Source organism: Coturnix japonica, chromosome 2 (genome assembly GCF_001577835.2).
Source record: "Coturnix japonica isolate 7356 chromosome 2, Coturnix japonica 2.1, whole genome shotgun sequence".
Classification (NCBI taxonomy): domain Eukaryota; kingdom Metazoa; phylum Chordata; class Aves; order Galliformes; family Phasianidae; genus Coturnix; species Coturnix japonica.
Genome location: NC_029517.1, coordinates 88,635,661 through 88,651,579, shown reverse-complemented (window position 1 = coordinate 88,651,579; position 15,919 = coordinate 88,635,661). Strand labels below are relative to the sequence as shown.

The 15,919-nt window shown below is 44.6% G+C and overlaps 1 protein-coding gene across 1 annotated transcript in view; it reads left to right on the top strand.

The window, feature by feature from the left end:
• Positions 1 to 22: 22 nt before the first annotated feature.
• Positions 23 to 15,919, top strand: part of VAPA (VAMP associated protein A) — a 28,147-nt gene continuing 12,250 nt past the window's right edge. The window contains exon 1 of the mRNA XM_015855273.2: positions 23 to 230. Within this exon, the coding sequence (XP_015710759.1) occupies positions 155 to 230 (76 nt within the window). The 5' untranslated portion in view covers positions 23 to 154. The remainder of the gene's footprint in view (positions 231 to 15,919) is intronic.

Below are 15,919 nucleotides of genomic sequence, written 5' to 3'. Positions count from 1 at the left end.
GGCTGCACCCGCCGCAAGGCGTAGGGAAAAGCGCTACCGCCGCCCGGGCTCCCCGTCCCGCCCCTCGTTCTCTTCCTCCTCCTCCTTCTCCTCCTCCTCCCCCTCCTCCTCCCACCCTCCCCCTCTCCTCCTCCCGCCGTAGCGAACGAGCGAGATGGCGGCCGCCGGGGCTCTGGCGAAGCACGAGCAGATTCTGGTGCTCGATCCGCCCACCGACCTTAAATTCAAAGGTGAGGGGCAGCGGGGCGCCGGGCGGCCGGGGCGGGGGGTGTCCCGCTTCCCTCGGCCGTCGCGAGGAGCCTCACCCCGTTCCGCGGGGCCGGGCCCTGCCCGCTCGGGTCCCTCGAGGAGGCCGCCGGCGCCGGGGTGGGGGGGTGCCGCCGAGGCGGGGAGCGGGCTCGGCCGCCGCCATCTTGCGATCCCGCGGCGGCTCCGGCGTGTCCGCGGCCCCGGCAGCGCCGCGGCCCGGCCCCCGGCGGGCACCGCGCCCGGTCTGCCCGCACAGCGGCTCCGGCCGCCCCCTGCCATGAGTGCCTACACGGGCGGCTCTGCTGTCAGCTCCGCCGGCGCTGAACGCTGCAGGTAGGGGCGGGAGGGAGGTCCCCGGGCTGAGGTGTTTTCGGGCATGTCACGTTTGTCGGGTGCGCCGCTGTCGGAAGGGGCTGCGGTCGGCGCTATTGGTGTATGGGGTGTTATCCCCTCCTCACCAATCACTCCATTCCCACAGCTATCCCAGCTGTGGCTCCTGCAGAGTGATTCTGGAAAGGTGTGTGTTAAAAAGAGCCAAACGCAACGGCAAAGCAAACGTGCTAGAATGAGATGTTGCTCATATGCTTAGCTTACATCTTTTGTAGCTGGTGTCAACACTCGTACTTGCATAATCCCGTAAGTGTTGGTGTTTGGTTTTTATTAGGCTCGTTTTTCATTGTTTAAGGGGCAATCGAGCATCCTGCCCTGTCAATTTAGAGAGCTGAACAAGCAGAGCAGGTTGATGTTCATATCAAAGACAAACACTATTTCCCCCAGATACTTTTGTCTGGTCCTGGCAATAAGACTGAAGTCTGCTTCATCAAAGGGGCTTTTCACAAGCTTTACCTGTTTTGGAGAGCCATCAAATCACTTAAAACAGAAAAAAAGGAAGAATTCTGTCGTGTCACGCATCTTAACTTCCTAATAGCTGCAGTTTTGAAATTGCACATCCAAAGGTACAACCAAAACCACAGTGGGAGCTTATGTATTATGTTAGAATATCTGCACCTGGGTTTCAATGCGCTGCACTCTTGCAGGAGCAGGTTGAAGCTCCTGCATCTTGTGTTGTCTTCAAGCTGGAAGCAAACCGTGTTTTTGTGTGGTTTGAAACGGTGTTGGTGACAGTGAATACAGCGAGTACTAGACGTAGAAATTGTCAGGATGAAGCTATTGTCAGACAGTGATCGGTGCTGTCATGTGTTTACAAAACACGTTTATTAGGCACGAAGTTTGGTTTCATGCTCATGCACATGGTAGGAAAATGTTGAGCAGATTGAGCGAACCTGAAGTCTGAAGTGTAATGGAACTGCAGTGGGACACCATGGCAAGTGCTCTCTAATACTGTATTATTACTGTAATACGCTACAGCAACACCTACCTATTTAAAGAGCAGCTGGTGCTTTCACAGAATCACAGAATTGTAGGGGTTGGAAGGGACCTCAAGAGATCATCAAGTCCAACCCCCCTGCCAAAGCAGGCTCCCTACACCACCTCACACAGGTAAATATTTTCCACCTGCTTATTGTTCTGAGGTCTTCAGAAAGGTCTGTGGGCCACAGGTAGTCATACAATTCTGAAGTGTTGAATGGAAGAGTTCACTATTGGCTGAAGAGAACAGCAAGTATTATCTTTTGAAACATAATTGGTTACTAAGAGAGTGCATGACTCAGAGTTTCTCAGCGTAACTTCGATGTAGGAAAATCATATGATCTCTTTTTTTTTTTTCAGTGTAGTTGGTTATTCAGAATTGTTTACTGGGATGGTTGTCCAATATTGGTATTATCGTCCTAATACTGTTGATGTCCGGCCATCAGAACAGAACAAATAGCTCCATAGGTTTTCTTGCCTCATTCAGTGACTTGTAGAGAATTTGCCGACCTTTAGGGTAGCAGTGAAATGTGTTAAAGTGCCCTTTTGCAAACAAGGACTTAAATTAAAGGGTTGGTAGAACTTATGTGAGGAACACTTGACAGCACTTAAAATTCATCAGCACTGTCTGATGAAGCTGTTGTTGGCTCATAGAGAAACTACGTGCTGAATTTGATTCCGCACCTTTCAAAAGGAGCCTATAAACTTGTCTCATCGTGGTTAACACGCTGTGTTTGCTTTGGTGTCAGAAAGATTAGAATCCCATTCTTGTAGTACCTGGCATTCCTAGGAATCCACTGATAGCGCGTTGGTGTTGGGCGATTCCCTCTGCTGCTGTGATAGCTGCGTTTCTTTGGGTTGTGGGGCCATCAGGGATGCCTAAGGGGAACCACGAGGCAAATGTATTTTGGAGCGTTGTGCAAATGTGTCAAGAGGAACAGAATTGTCTGTAGGTCTCGTTTAAGGAAGATTATCATCATTTGGAACTGGTTCCTTGTGAGTAAATACCTTGGTTTTTTTAGATCTATTTTAGCTGCTGAACAGTCATGTAGTGGAATGACGACGCTTGAAGTTTTCAAGTCCAAACTTTCTAGTTTTGTGATGGAAACTCAGCTGGTCTTCCTGAAATCAAAAGAGACAGTGATGTAATTGCAAGTTAACTCACATTTAGGTTGTTCTTAGAAAATGGTTCTTTTAAGAAAAAACATACTCCAGATTTTTACCCCAGACATAAGACCTGCTTTTGCGACATAGAATCATAGAATTAGCCTGGTTGGAAAAGACCTTGAAGATCATCAAGTCCAACCGCAGCCTAACCAGAACCCTAACTCTAACAACCCTACACTAAATCATATCCCTGAGCACCACATCCAAACGGCTCTTAAACACAACCAGGGATGTCAATTCAACCACCTCCCTGGGGAGCCTATTCCAGTACCTAACTACCCTTTCTGTAACGAAGTGTTTCCTAACATCCAACCTAAACTTGCCCTGGTGCAACTTGAGGCCATTTCCCTTCATCTTGTCACTTGTCACCAGTGAGAAGAGACTTTCCCCACTCTCACTGTAAGCACCTTTCAGATACTGGAAGAGGGCGATAAGGTCTCCCCTCAGCCTCCTCTTCACCAGACTAAACAGCCCCAGCTTCCTCAGCCTCTCCTCATAGGGTTGATTCTCCAAGCCCTTCACAAGCCTCACTGCCCTTCTCTGGACCTGCTCCAGTACCTCCATGTCTTTCCTGTGCTGAGGTGCCCAAAACTGAACACAGTACTCGAGGTGAGGCCTCTAACATGTAGTTGAAAATCAAGACTTGCTGTTTTGATGAGCCTTGGAAGATCAGCAGGCAGTATTCAGAGCTTTGTATTTCGTGTGCTTCAGAGATGCCTGATGAGCAGTTCTGTCAGATGCTATAAGGATGTATGAATAGTCTATGTAGACATCCTTTATGGAAGTTGTTGCTTGCAAGCATGTGAAATCCAGCTATGCCACCTTTGTAAATGTCTCAAAAGAGAGACAAACATTTCCATTTCTTCTTGTTTTATCGAGGCCAGAAATAAATTGGCAAGTAAGCAGCCTAAAATCAACTTCTGTGAATGTCACCACGCACTAAAATACTCACTTCTGTGGTTTGAGTTACTGGAAGAGATCTGTATGATGCTTAATTTCCCATTACTAATCTGATTCATACTCTAGGATCGTTAGCGTATTAAAATTGCCTATCTGATAGCATATATTCAAACAGCTCTTTCCAGGTAAGGCAAACAGCACTTCACTTGGATATCGTAGCTCCATCTGTAATGCAGGTTTCCCTTTAAATAACACAAAACTAATACTGCTGATCATTTTGTAATCATTACCCTGCTATTGGTAACAGTGAAAGCCACAGTGTGCGTGTTGCTGCGAATCACGAAGGTGGAACTGAAAGGTAAAAATAGCTCTGTGTTAAATCTATCTCCTGTCCTCAAGGATCTGCTGTCAGAATTGGCCCAGGGTGTCTTTGGAGTGCAGGATTTGAACTCCTTAACTGCGATCTTGCTGCCTTATTTGTGTGTGTCTGGATCAGGTCACATTTTAAGCCTATTTTCACTCTATCCAAAGGACCGGTGCATTTGTGACGTCCCTGCTTTCTAAGATAGGTTTATTTAAAAAGAAAAGGTTTCTGGTGTCTTCATTCCAGAATATTTTTGGAGCTAAACAGTGAGACAGAATGAATATTCACTGTGTGGTATCTGACTTTGCTTTTAAATCCAAAAAGATTTCCTGGCATTATTTAATCATCTTGTATGTCTCCCCATTGTTTTCTGACTCAAATGCAATATCTGTTAGTATTTTGCTTTTTTCAAGTTGAGCATAAACGAAACAAAAGGCACCGAGTGATTAGTGGGAATGTGCTGAGGAAGAAAAAGGAAGAGATTTTACCAGTTGTTGCTTCAGAGGTGGTTCATGTTTAGGTTTCTACTGCAGTGTTCAGACCGTCTTTCAGGCTGCCCGATGAGCAGGGTTTGTGCTGATCCAGGTGAGGCCATGTGCACTGTAGTTGCTGGATGAAATTCAGTAGTGGAAGAAGAATGCTGAAGTACAAATTGGGATGTTCTGTCCTTCCCCTGCAGTTCGTAGGACTCAATATTGCATCTTCAGTGAAGTGAGAGCCACTAGACGGGCATGACTGGCTTATACTTGTAGCGCAGCCATCAGTATAAACCCTTCACCATTACATTGTCATTGTATGAAGTGCCCACTCGTTCTGCTTGCTGATAGCTCAAGTAAGTGTTCTACATCACTATAGTATGTCAGTATTACAAAAACACTGTACTGTATCTGAGTGTTGTACCATTGCTTAAGGCCTAGTTAAAGAATAGAATGTTACCTTGAACAGGAAAAGGTGTTCTATGCATTGGTTAATAGAGCTGAATATATAAAATCATAGAATCACCAAGGTAGGAAAAGACCTAAAAGATCATCCAGTCCAACCGTTCACCTATTACCAATAGCTCCCACTAAACCATGTCCCTCAACACAACATCCAGTCTTTTCTTGAACACCCTCAGGGTCGGTGACTCCACCACCTCCCTGGGCAGTCCATTCCAGTGCCTCACCACCGTTTCTGAGAAGTAATACTTCCTAATGTCCAGCCTGAATCTCCCCTGCCATAGCTTGAAACCATTCTCTCTGGTCCTATCACTAATGGCACGAGAGAAGAGGCCAACCCCCAGCTCACCACAACCTCCCTCCAGGAAGTTATAGAGAGCAATAAGGTCTCCCCTGAGCCTCCTCTTCTCCAGGCTGAACAATCCCAGCTCCCTCAGCCTCTCCTCATAAGGCCTGTGCTCCAGACCCCTCACCAGCTTTGTTGCCCTCCTCTGAACATGTTCCAGGGCCTCGATGTCTTTCATGAAGTGAGGGGCCCAAAACTGGACGCAGTACTCGAGGTGCGGCCTCACCAGAGCTGAGTACAGGGGAAATAAAGTGCACCAACTCTCTGCTGTGATATTGTGAGTTGCTCCTGCTTTGTCTTGTCTGTGGTTTGCGAGTGTGTTCTACTTTCTGACCAAGTTTGTCTCTGGAATTAGTCTGTCATGCAGGTCTTTGTTACATACTTAGCTTACAAGCCATTAATTCGAGTTGGAAAAGCCTTCCAGAGAGAACTTAATGTACATAGGATGGGAAAAAAATGACTGAATAATGAGATAAGTGTTGTATTTCCCACTGTAATGTGAAGTTGTAAGGCTTTTGTTGTCAGATGAGCCAAATAGGTCTATATAAGCTAATTGCTCAAAAAACCCAAAGCAGTAAAATGACTAATAAGGTAATTTATGATGAAGTATTGTTGAAAATAAAAACGCAGAAGCACAAGTTAGAACCCCAGTCACTTTATTTTCCTTTGAGTAGTAAGATTTTATCTGATGCTTAGCGATCCTGGCCTCTTGCCCTTCAGTATGTTGTTGAATACTGTCGATGTATTTAATTGCCTTGAAAATTATTGAGCAATGCAGATGTTGTGTTATGGTTTTAAGGTATTTAGAGACGTGTGGTTATGTGAATTATAATAAATATTTTTGATTTTTTCTATAAGGAAAAAGTCTTGATAGCTCAGATACTTTGCTAAAGATAACCCTGCTGTAGGACTTCAGGTACTTGCTTTTTAATAACAAAAAGAAGGAAGAACAGGAGAAACAGTGGCCTGCCTGAATATTGAAGCAATAGTCACTTCGGGCACTCCCGTGTTTCTCAAAATGTGGTTTCACTTGCAGTAATGTTTATTTTAACACTTGGGTGCTTGCGTAGATCCTACCTAAATAGTATGCAGAGCCTTGGAGGAAAGAATAATTAAAGGCTCGAGGGTAAATGGAACATGGAACAAAAAGTGCCCTGGGTACAGAGTCAGTGTGGTGTATGACCCCCTGTCTGCTCTCTGCCTCTCCTTTGGTCTGTTCTGTGTGCCCCCTCTCCAGATAAAAACTGACCTGACTGTTGGATTTAGACTTGTTCAGTGACTTCATACAGAGGTATCTGCAAAACCAGTCCCTGTGGGTGAAGCAGCTTAGTGGGTAAGCATTAAGGTGGAGAAGGAACAGGCTAGAAAATCAATCACAGGGCAACTGTTGAACTCTTAGAAATATCTTTATAAAGCTTCAAAGGATGGATTCTTTCATGTTTGAACTTGGCTTAGTATCTTCACAGAATCGCAGAATTGTAGGGGTTGGAAGGGACCTCTAGAGATCATCGAGTCCAACCCCCCTGCCAAAGCAGGCTCCCTACACCACGTCACACAGGTAGGCGTCCAGGCGGGTCTTGAATATCTCCAGAGAAGGAGACTCCACCACCTCCCTGGGCAGCCTGTTCCAGTGCTCCGTCACCCTCACTGTAAAGAAGTTCTTCCACACATTCATGCAGAACTTCCTATGCTGTAGTTTCATCCCATTACCCCTAGTCCTGTCCCCACACACTACTGAAAAGAGACCAGCCTCACCACTATGGCTCCCACACCTCAGGTATTTATAAACCTGGAATCTTCAGTATATTGCCTTGTGACCTTGGTGTGAATGGGATTGTGCTTGTGGAACTTGCTGGTGTTGTGAGGTTAGGGCATAGGATGAATGATAAAATTGTGCCTTTGGTGTGTGCCACTAATAGCGCTGATGCTTTGATGCTTTCTTGTTTTAGTTGGAAGTGATGAAGGAATAAGACTAGATACTAATACTTAGTTATAGGCTTATTATGAACATGACAGGTCACCTATCTGGGGCTGGTAGAAGGGAAAAGTTACTAATGTCAACAAAATAGAATAGCATGGCTTGTTTGTCTTAGCAAAATGATGACTGAAAGGGGATCTGATTCCTATCTGTAACAAAGTAGGCACTGGGGGAGTGGCTATATGGGCTGAAGCATAGGATTGGTACAAAAATGAATTGGCATCAAGTGGCTATGAGTGTGTTTAGGTCATTAGAAACAATCTGAATTTCAAATCTGAATGTGTTAGTCTGAACTAACTTGCTAAAAGGAGTGATGTTGTAGTTGGAATAGATGACCATTACAGGTCCCTTCCAACTCAAATGAATCTGATTCTATATGCAGCATTGAGATGTGTTCAGTGTTTTTTTTTTTTCTTCTTATAAAGAAGAGATTTTTGGAAGATAAGAAGTTGTACACATAGGAGTAACTGATGCAGATGCCAAGTAAAGACAGTTATTAGAATTCATAGGACTGAATTGAAAATGGCTGCTAAGCCTTGTAGGCCCAGTGAAAAGAAAAACGGTTTGGGTTTTTATTTCAGATGTGAATGAGACATTTGGTCACTTCCCTGTTAGGAAACAAAGGCTGTTAGGGCTCACATTAGAGCTAACTGCTTTTGGGGAAGTAAGCTGCCTCCTGGAGAGAGCGGTTGCATTAGCTCAGCTTACTTCTGAGAAGGGAAAGCAGTGAGGGAATGGAGCTCGTGATCCTGTCAGAGAGGGAGTGGTGACCAAGCAAGCTGCAAAGCAGATGTTTGTTTTCCAGATTAACTGTGGGATGTGCCATACTCAGCTTCCAGAGGTCTGAGATCTGGAGTCCTGTGCTTCTAGAGGTGCTGCATCTGTCCCTAGGAGATCACAGAATTACAGAATGACCCGGGTTGGAAGGGACCTCAAGGATCATGTAGTTCCAACCCCCCTGCCTGGCAGGGCCACCAAACATACACAGTTACTAGATCAGGTTTCCAGGGGCCCCGTCCAACCTTGGTCGTCAGAAACCGCCAAGGCACGGGCATCCACCAACCTCACTGGGCAGCCTTTTCAGGGCTAAACCACTCTCCTAGTGAAGAACTTCCCCCAAATCCACCTAAATCTTCCCTCTGTTTAACGTAAACCTTTTCCCGTGTCTGCATTATTCAGGCCTGTCGAAGAGTTCTCCTCCTGGAGTAGTTCTCTTCAGTCTGAAAGGCTGCAATGAGTCACCAGAACCTTTCTTCCGTCCAGGTGAACAACCCAACTCCCTCAGTTCGTCCTTCATAGGGGTGCCTCCAGCCCCGCGATCGTCTTCGGCCCTCCTCTGGACCCTTTCCAAATCTCAGTTTTTATAAGATATTAGTGCCTGATACATAAGCCTGTTTAGGTGGGGTTCTGTGTGCCAGTTGCAGGAGTTAGATGTCGTTAGCATGAAATTAAAGTTACCTTGTGTTCTGCTCACAAAGGAGTCAAGATGCTTCTGACAGGTTCTTTTGGTGATACCAGGCAAAGTATTTGCAGGTAGGTCAGTAGTCACGTACAGAATGAAAAGCTGAACTCACCCAGCTGGCGGAGGGGCTCTCTGGCCATACAGCACTCCCTCTAAGGAAGCAGCCAAGGCCAAAGAGATGCTCGCCCTTCAGTGGCTGCCTTTATATGAGCCCAACATGGCTCTGCCCTGTACCCACCCTTTCTGGCCTTTCTTCTCCCAGGGCCAGCCACACTCTTTCACCAGGAGCTCTGTCACCAGCTCAAGCCCTGACCTAACAATTCCCATACTCCTTGTTTAGGCTGTTGGGATGCCTCTTGCAAGGAAACTGGTGAAAGTCAGAAGGGTTCTGGTGTTCTGTTTAACGTTTGACCTCTGATATCCAGTTCTTTTGGACACGTGCTGGAAGAAGCGTGCAGCTTTGGGTCAGGCCTTCAAGGAAATGAGTCTTTGCACAGAATGCTGCATGCTATTGCAGCTGTCAGCTGAGGTAATTAGGCAAGTTCTGATTACCGCTTTATAGCTTGGAGAGTATCTGGAATGTTGCAGTTCAGATCAGGACAGTGCAGCCGAATGAATAGGTTAGGCTAGCGCTGTAGTACTTGAAATGTGTTAGTCAGCGATGCTGGGCGCTCTTTCAGGCCATGACACTGAGACCTGTTATAAACTATAGGAGCTTAAGTATGGAAAAAAGTATGTAAGAAAAAGACAGGAGGAAGTTACTTATTTAACTAGTTCTGTTGTTCAAATCTACTATTGTTCTTTGAAGTCTAAGAGCCTGTAATTACCAAATTAAAGTTATTCGTGGCCTGCCGGTGCGCTGCAAGAGAACAGTTGCACCAGCAGGAAGAGTTTGTATCGTAGCTCTGGTAACGCAGATGTAACCGAGCGTAATCGGATGTACTGAGGAACAGTATCTGTCTGCAGTATCAGTATTGGGGGTGGGACAATAGCAGACACGGGGAATGGATTAGGGAAAGAGGAAGATTTAGGTGGTTTAGCGGGAGAGTTCTTCACTAGGAGAGTGGTTAGGCCTGGGAACAGCTTGCCCAGGGAGGGTGTGGATGCCACCCGTCCTTGGAGGTAGGTCAAGCCAGGTGGACGGGGCCCTGGAGCAACATGATCTAGTAATGTGTATTTTGGGGCCCGCCAGGCGGGCGTGAACTACATGTCTTGAGTCCCTTCCAACCCGGTCATTTCTTGATTCGGGTGAATGCTTTATGTATTTCTGTTGTTAGGACTTTGGGCATCGTTTGCTGTCTAATATACTCAAGGTGATCAGTAGTAAAATATTTCTACTGCTGTTGTTTCAGCAGAGAGGGTGCTTTAGGATGAATATGCTGTGTTATTGTTGTTAAAATTCGTTAGCTTTGATCCTAGATAGGAATTATGAGCACAATTTAGTATGCTCTTAAGGGACCATAATTAGGCACGATGATCAGACCAGAGATCTAGTCAAGACGATTACAATAAATGGAGGGTTAAGATGAACTTCCTTTTATCACTGGTAACATGACGTTCCTTAGTAACCGTGCTCTTTAAATAGGAAGATGCAAGACATAAGCATGTGAGCGTAGATTTGGGACTTAAACTAAGCATAGCATTTATCTTGAGATGAGTTAATCGCACGTTATGCCGCTGATGTTATAGTAGTGTTGTTGTTGAACAAAGAAATCTTTGTCCATATTTAACCTCAGGACAATCTCCTGTTAGTCTGTATTTTACCCAGCATATAAAGTAGATAACGTTCTGTTTATCAGAATTCATGGAAGTCATCTGTGGCTGCACTTTACCCGTGAGACAGATGCTTATTGTGTTTTTCCTGTAGTTTCTTGGCCACTAACATGCCAGGAGCAAGCTGGAGTAAATATGAAATTCTGAGCACAGAATGACCACGGGTTGGAAAGGCCTCAAATCATGGAGTTCCAACCCCCTCTGGCAGGCCACCACATACACGTTTACTAGATCAGGTTGCCCAGGGCCCCGTCCAACCTGGTCTTGAACACCTCCAAGGACGGGGCATCCACAACCTCCCTGGGCAGCCTGTTCCAGGGCCTAATCCAGAGAGAAAATATAAAGGAAAAAAAAAGTTTGTTTTGTCTGGCTGGAAATGCTGCTGTACTGTATTCTTCTCTTTTCTGCATTGGACGAGAGTCAAAAGGTTTCAGTTCTCATTTCTCTTAGGCCAGCCCTCAGTAAAAGCATGCAAGTGAGCATCTGTACAAGCACCGCTCTCAAGTCATATTGCTGCTAATGGGATGTCCTTGTCTCTTTGAGGAAAAACGAACCCTTTTAGGATTAAAAATGGGCGTTGTCTCAGCTTTTGGTAAGAAAAGTGGTGAATAGGCTGTCAGCGTGGATGCTGACAGTGTGTCATTGTGAGCAGCATGGATAAAAATGTGTTTCCCATGATAATCAGTGCTAGCCTAGAGCAAGCCTTCTGGAGCTGTGCTTGTTGAGGCCTATTAGATTTCTTGTTACAATTTTTTTTTTGCATGGTGACATCTATGTGCAAATTGATGACAAAATTAAGAGCTATTTCTCAAGTGCTAGGATGGGATGAGAAGAGAGATTCTGCATTATTGCTCTAATATATGGATATATACCTGAGAGCAATGGCTGGAACAGGCTGCCCAGGGAGGTGGTGGAGTCTCCTTCTCTGGAGATATTCAAGACCCGCCTGGACGCCTTCCTGTGTGACGTGGTGTAGGGAGCCTGCTTTGGCAGGGGGGGGTGGACTCGATGATCTCTAGAGGTCCCTTCCAACCCCTGCAATTCTGTGATTCTGTGACTATTTGTGGATGTTAATCTTGCAACTTCGCCTACTGATTATTCCCAATCATTCGGACTTACGATGTTGAAGCATCAGGTCATGAAGTATAAGCTGTTGTGCTTTGTAGACCATGACTGTTTTTAACATCGGTCATCTATGGCAGCTGGAGTTTTTCTTTGAGTTTATAGGATATTTATGTCATCACATTTTTGATATTTCATGAGAAAGGTGAGCAGTATTCATTGGCAGTGGATGTTATGGATTCTGTTTAGATTCTTTTTGACAAAGATTTGAATATGAGTGGCTTAAAACCGGTTGTTAGAAATAAATTCCTCTTGTTCGTTTTTTATTTGTACCAACTGTGTCACCTATTTTAATATTATAAAATTAAATTTGAAGCAATTAAGTGCTTCAAATCCTGTCTGTATTTTAAGATCAGCGAGGTTATCTATTAGTTAGGGTTGTTTGAATCACTGCTAAACACCGGTCTTCCAAATGTAGACATCTTACCTTTGTTTTTTTCAGTAGATTGATGTTTGCTTGCTAATAACATGCAGGTTGCAACTTAATTCTGGCAGTTTGTTTTTCTTTGTTTTAAATTAATAAGTGTATTTCCGTAGTATGAGGTGAAACAGAACTATTTCTAAGGGCTTTTAAAAATAGTTGGATAAACTCAAGAGGCAAAATCTGAAGGTAATCAGGGCAGCACTATTCTTGGTAGGGTACACTGAAAGGAAGCTGGAGTCTCTGGCTGAAAGAAGCTTGTAGAATGAATTTCAGGCCCTTTGTGAAATAGCTGGTTTTTAACTGTGCTACCTATTTCAATCAGTATTCATATTCAGGAAGACAACTGATGTATCACAGCGGCTGTTTCCTACTGCTTAAAAAGAAAATAAATGACTTAATGTGTACATTGCTGATAAAAGGGAAATATGTGCCTACTGCTGAAGGAGATGTTGGACTTGATTAGATAGGACATGTAGAAGGCTTAACAGTACTTAACACCTTCTTTGCCTCAGTCTTCATTAGTAACACTGGACTTCTGGAATCCCATGTCTCAGAAACCAAGGAGAAAGTCTGGAACAAGGAAGAAGCATCCATGGTTGTTGAAGGTCAGGTCAGGCAGTACTTAAGCGAACTGGACATACTGAATTCTGTGGGCCCAGATGGAATGTACCCATGCATGAGTGCTGAGGGAGCTGGCGGGGCTTTACTGTGAGGCCACTCTTTATAATCTTTAATTGAGGTGGTGATTGAGAGAAATGCTGGATGACTGGAGGAAAGCAAATGCCACTCCTGTTTCAAGAAGGAGGACCCAGGGACTGCAGGCTAGTCAGCTTCACCTTGATCTCTGAAAGGGTGATAGAACACCTAATCCTAGAAAGTATAGCTAGGCATGTGAAGGGCAAGGGAGTGGTCCTGAGTAGTCAGTGTGGATTCTCCATGGGGAGACCAATTTGATAAGCTTCTCTGATGAAGTGGCTGGCCTGGTAGATGAGTAGAGAACAGTAGATGCTTTCTGCCTGGACATTCATTGAGGATTTTGACACACTTTTCATGTGATCCTCATAGAAAAACTGTTGATGAATGAATCTGGATGAGCAGACTGGGAGGTGGATAAGAAGGAGGCTGAGTGTCTGGACCCAGAGATTAGTGGTCAGTGGTGCAAAGACTTGCTGGAGGAGTGTAACTCATGGTGTACCACAGGGGTCAGTAGTGTGTTTCATCCCATTTAACCACATTATTAACGATCTGGATCATAGAGCAGGGTGCGTCTTCTGTAAGTTTGCAGATGACACAAAACTCTCAGGAGTAGATAGACCAGGGAATAGTGCTGCCATCCAGTGGGACCTGGTCATGCTGGAGAAATGGACTAACAGGAATCTCACAGGGTTCAATGAGAGGAAATACTGAGTTGCACAGCTTTGCGGGATTGGAGCTGGGTGTCCTGGTGGACAGCAAGTTGAATGGGAGTCTTCAGTGTTCTCTTGCCACAAAGAAGACTAGTGGTGTACCAGGATGCATCAGGAAAAGTATTGACTTTAGCTCCTTTCTCTTGCATTAGTACTGAAGACATTAAGTGCAGTAAATTATTTTTCTTTGCCTGCCCAACCTGACTTTATTATATGCAAAACAAAGAGATTCCTTGAAGTCTTCTGTGTATATTGAGCGCTCCCAGATATTGAAATGCAATGAAGCAGTTGTGGAAAAGCTCCATCCCGCTTAGAGCACATAGTAGAAATAATTTTTGAACTTATTACTGCAACTTACCCACTTTTAAGGAGCTTAGAACCTTTCTGCTGTTCCATGTACCTTCTTATGTATACTTGTATTTTTTTGGACATGTCATAATTTTCTCCCTTATGTTTGACTTGTTTGGACAGAAGGGGGGGCTGGGTGCTCAGAAGACCTGAATTTAAAGAGCAAATATGACAACACTGATCCCAAAAGACCTTTGTACAGATCCTAATTCTCCAGTTATACATCATCTTTAGGTTCTACTGCAGTGTAACTAGCAAGGTTGTGGCAAGCCAGGAAACTTGGGACTGCATTTCAGCAGTGGAAGCTGGCTCTGCAGAATCTGTGTCATTTCTTCCCTCTTGCTACTTGCTGTAGTCCAAGATATGTGGTTGCCAGAGGCAACCTCGGCATTAATGTTGCTGCGGCTGCACAGTTAGGATTGCTGGAATGGAAATTCAGTGTATCATGTTTTTGGAGATCTCTGGTTTCTCAGAGTGTAGGCAGTGTCAGTCATTCCTTTCTGAGGCCATTTGAAGTCGAAAAGGCAGAAAAAACCTTGGCATGGGTTGTCACTGCACCTTTCACAACAGTTGGAATAACCTGGCACTCTCAGAGTTTTTATTCTGGAAAGATGCTGTAACTGGTGTCTTGGCTCCTCACTGCCAAATGGGTTTTTTTAACTCCCTGTTCCCTTTGAAATAACTCTGATTCCCAGGAGCTGTTAGATTGAAATCACAGGTTTAAAAAGCATCGCTGTCTTGTCACTGTACATCACAGTTATATCAGTATATATTGAAAATCTTGTTCTGGAAACCCTAGTTGCAGATCCCACAGTCCATTGTTTTAACGTTTCCAGTTCTTCTCCCTTCCATTCCCTTGCTTTTCTCAAGGGGCTGTCATGATTTAAGCTCTTGTGCTTGGGCTGCTAGTATCAACCAATTACTTGTTCTCGTGTTCCCAGTGTTAGTGGTATGTCTGTCTGATTGGAAACTCCTGAATCCTCTTCTGCTGTTGCGTGGATTCTTATTTGTAGGATATGCCATTCTAATTTAGAATATGATGTTCCTCAGAATGTTAATAGATTTTTTTTCTGACTATCCATCCTTGTGTCAGGAAGGTCTACACCTACACCTCTGCTTAAGGTCAGTGCTGGCACTAAACTAAATAGCTGGGTGCTGCAGGAACAGGGGAAGTTGGTTTTGGTCTGTTCTTGTTTTCTGTTGGTGCAGAAGTTCCTTATGCACTGTTTTTTAAATCTGACAGTTTTGAGTTGGAGAGGTTTTGTATTGGCTTTTGTAGAGCTTGTCTAGATTTGCAATTAACAATCCACCAAAATCATGGAATCACAGAATTGTAGGGGTTGGAAGGGACCTCTAGAGATCATGGAGTCCAACCCCCCTGCCAAAGCAGGCTCCCTACACCACGTCACACAGGTAGGTGTGCAGGCGGGTCTTGAATATCTCCAGAGAAGGAGACTCCACCACCTCCCTGGGCAGCCAGTGGGGAAATGAAAGGGGTGGGAAGAAAAAACCTAACACAAAAAAGCCAAGCCAAGTTTGAGGTGTCGTATGCTGCCAGGCACTGCAAAGGTACTGCCTGCATGGCTATAAATAAACCCAAGAATTATGTCCTTAATAACGTTTCTATAGCACAAAAAAAGAAATGGTTGGTCTGAGTGTATCGCCAGTCTCAGAGGATTATTCAGATACCTGCTTTGACTTCAGCTTGTGCTGTGGGTTGTGGAAGTTATTTTTAGATGAGACTCTGTAAGCAAATGCAACTGGATCCTGCTAGGGCTATCAAGGGGCGAGTGGCAGGAAACTTTGAAGTTGTTCTGTAAACCTTCCTCATGGGTCATATGCCAAGATTGGGTGGATTAAGAGGGTGATTATTTTCCTCTACCATAAAAAAACAGACTAGAAATGAATTTTTCAGACCGGTAATACCAATTAAATCCTGTTTTCTCAGAATAAAAGTCTGGAGTTTTAACTGGTTTGTGTGTTTTCAATTACAGCTCACCGTTCTGGTTCTCAGACCCAGTTCTAGTCTTTATTGACTTGTATCTTGTTGTTTTATATCAAGGCTGCGTTCAGT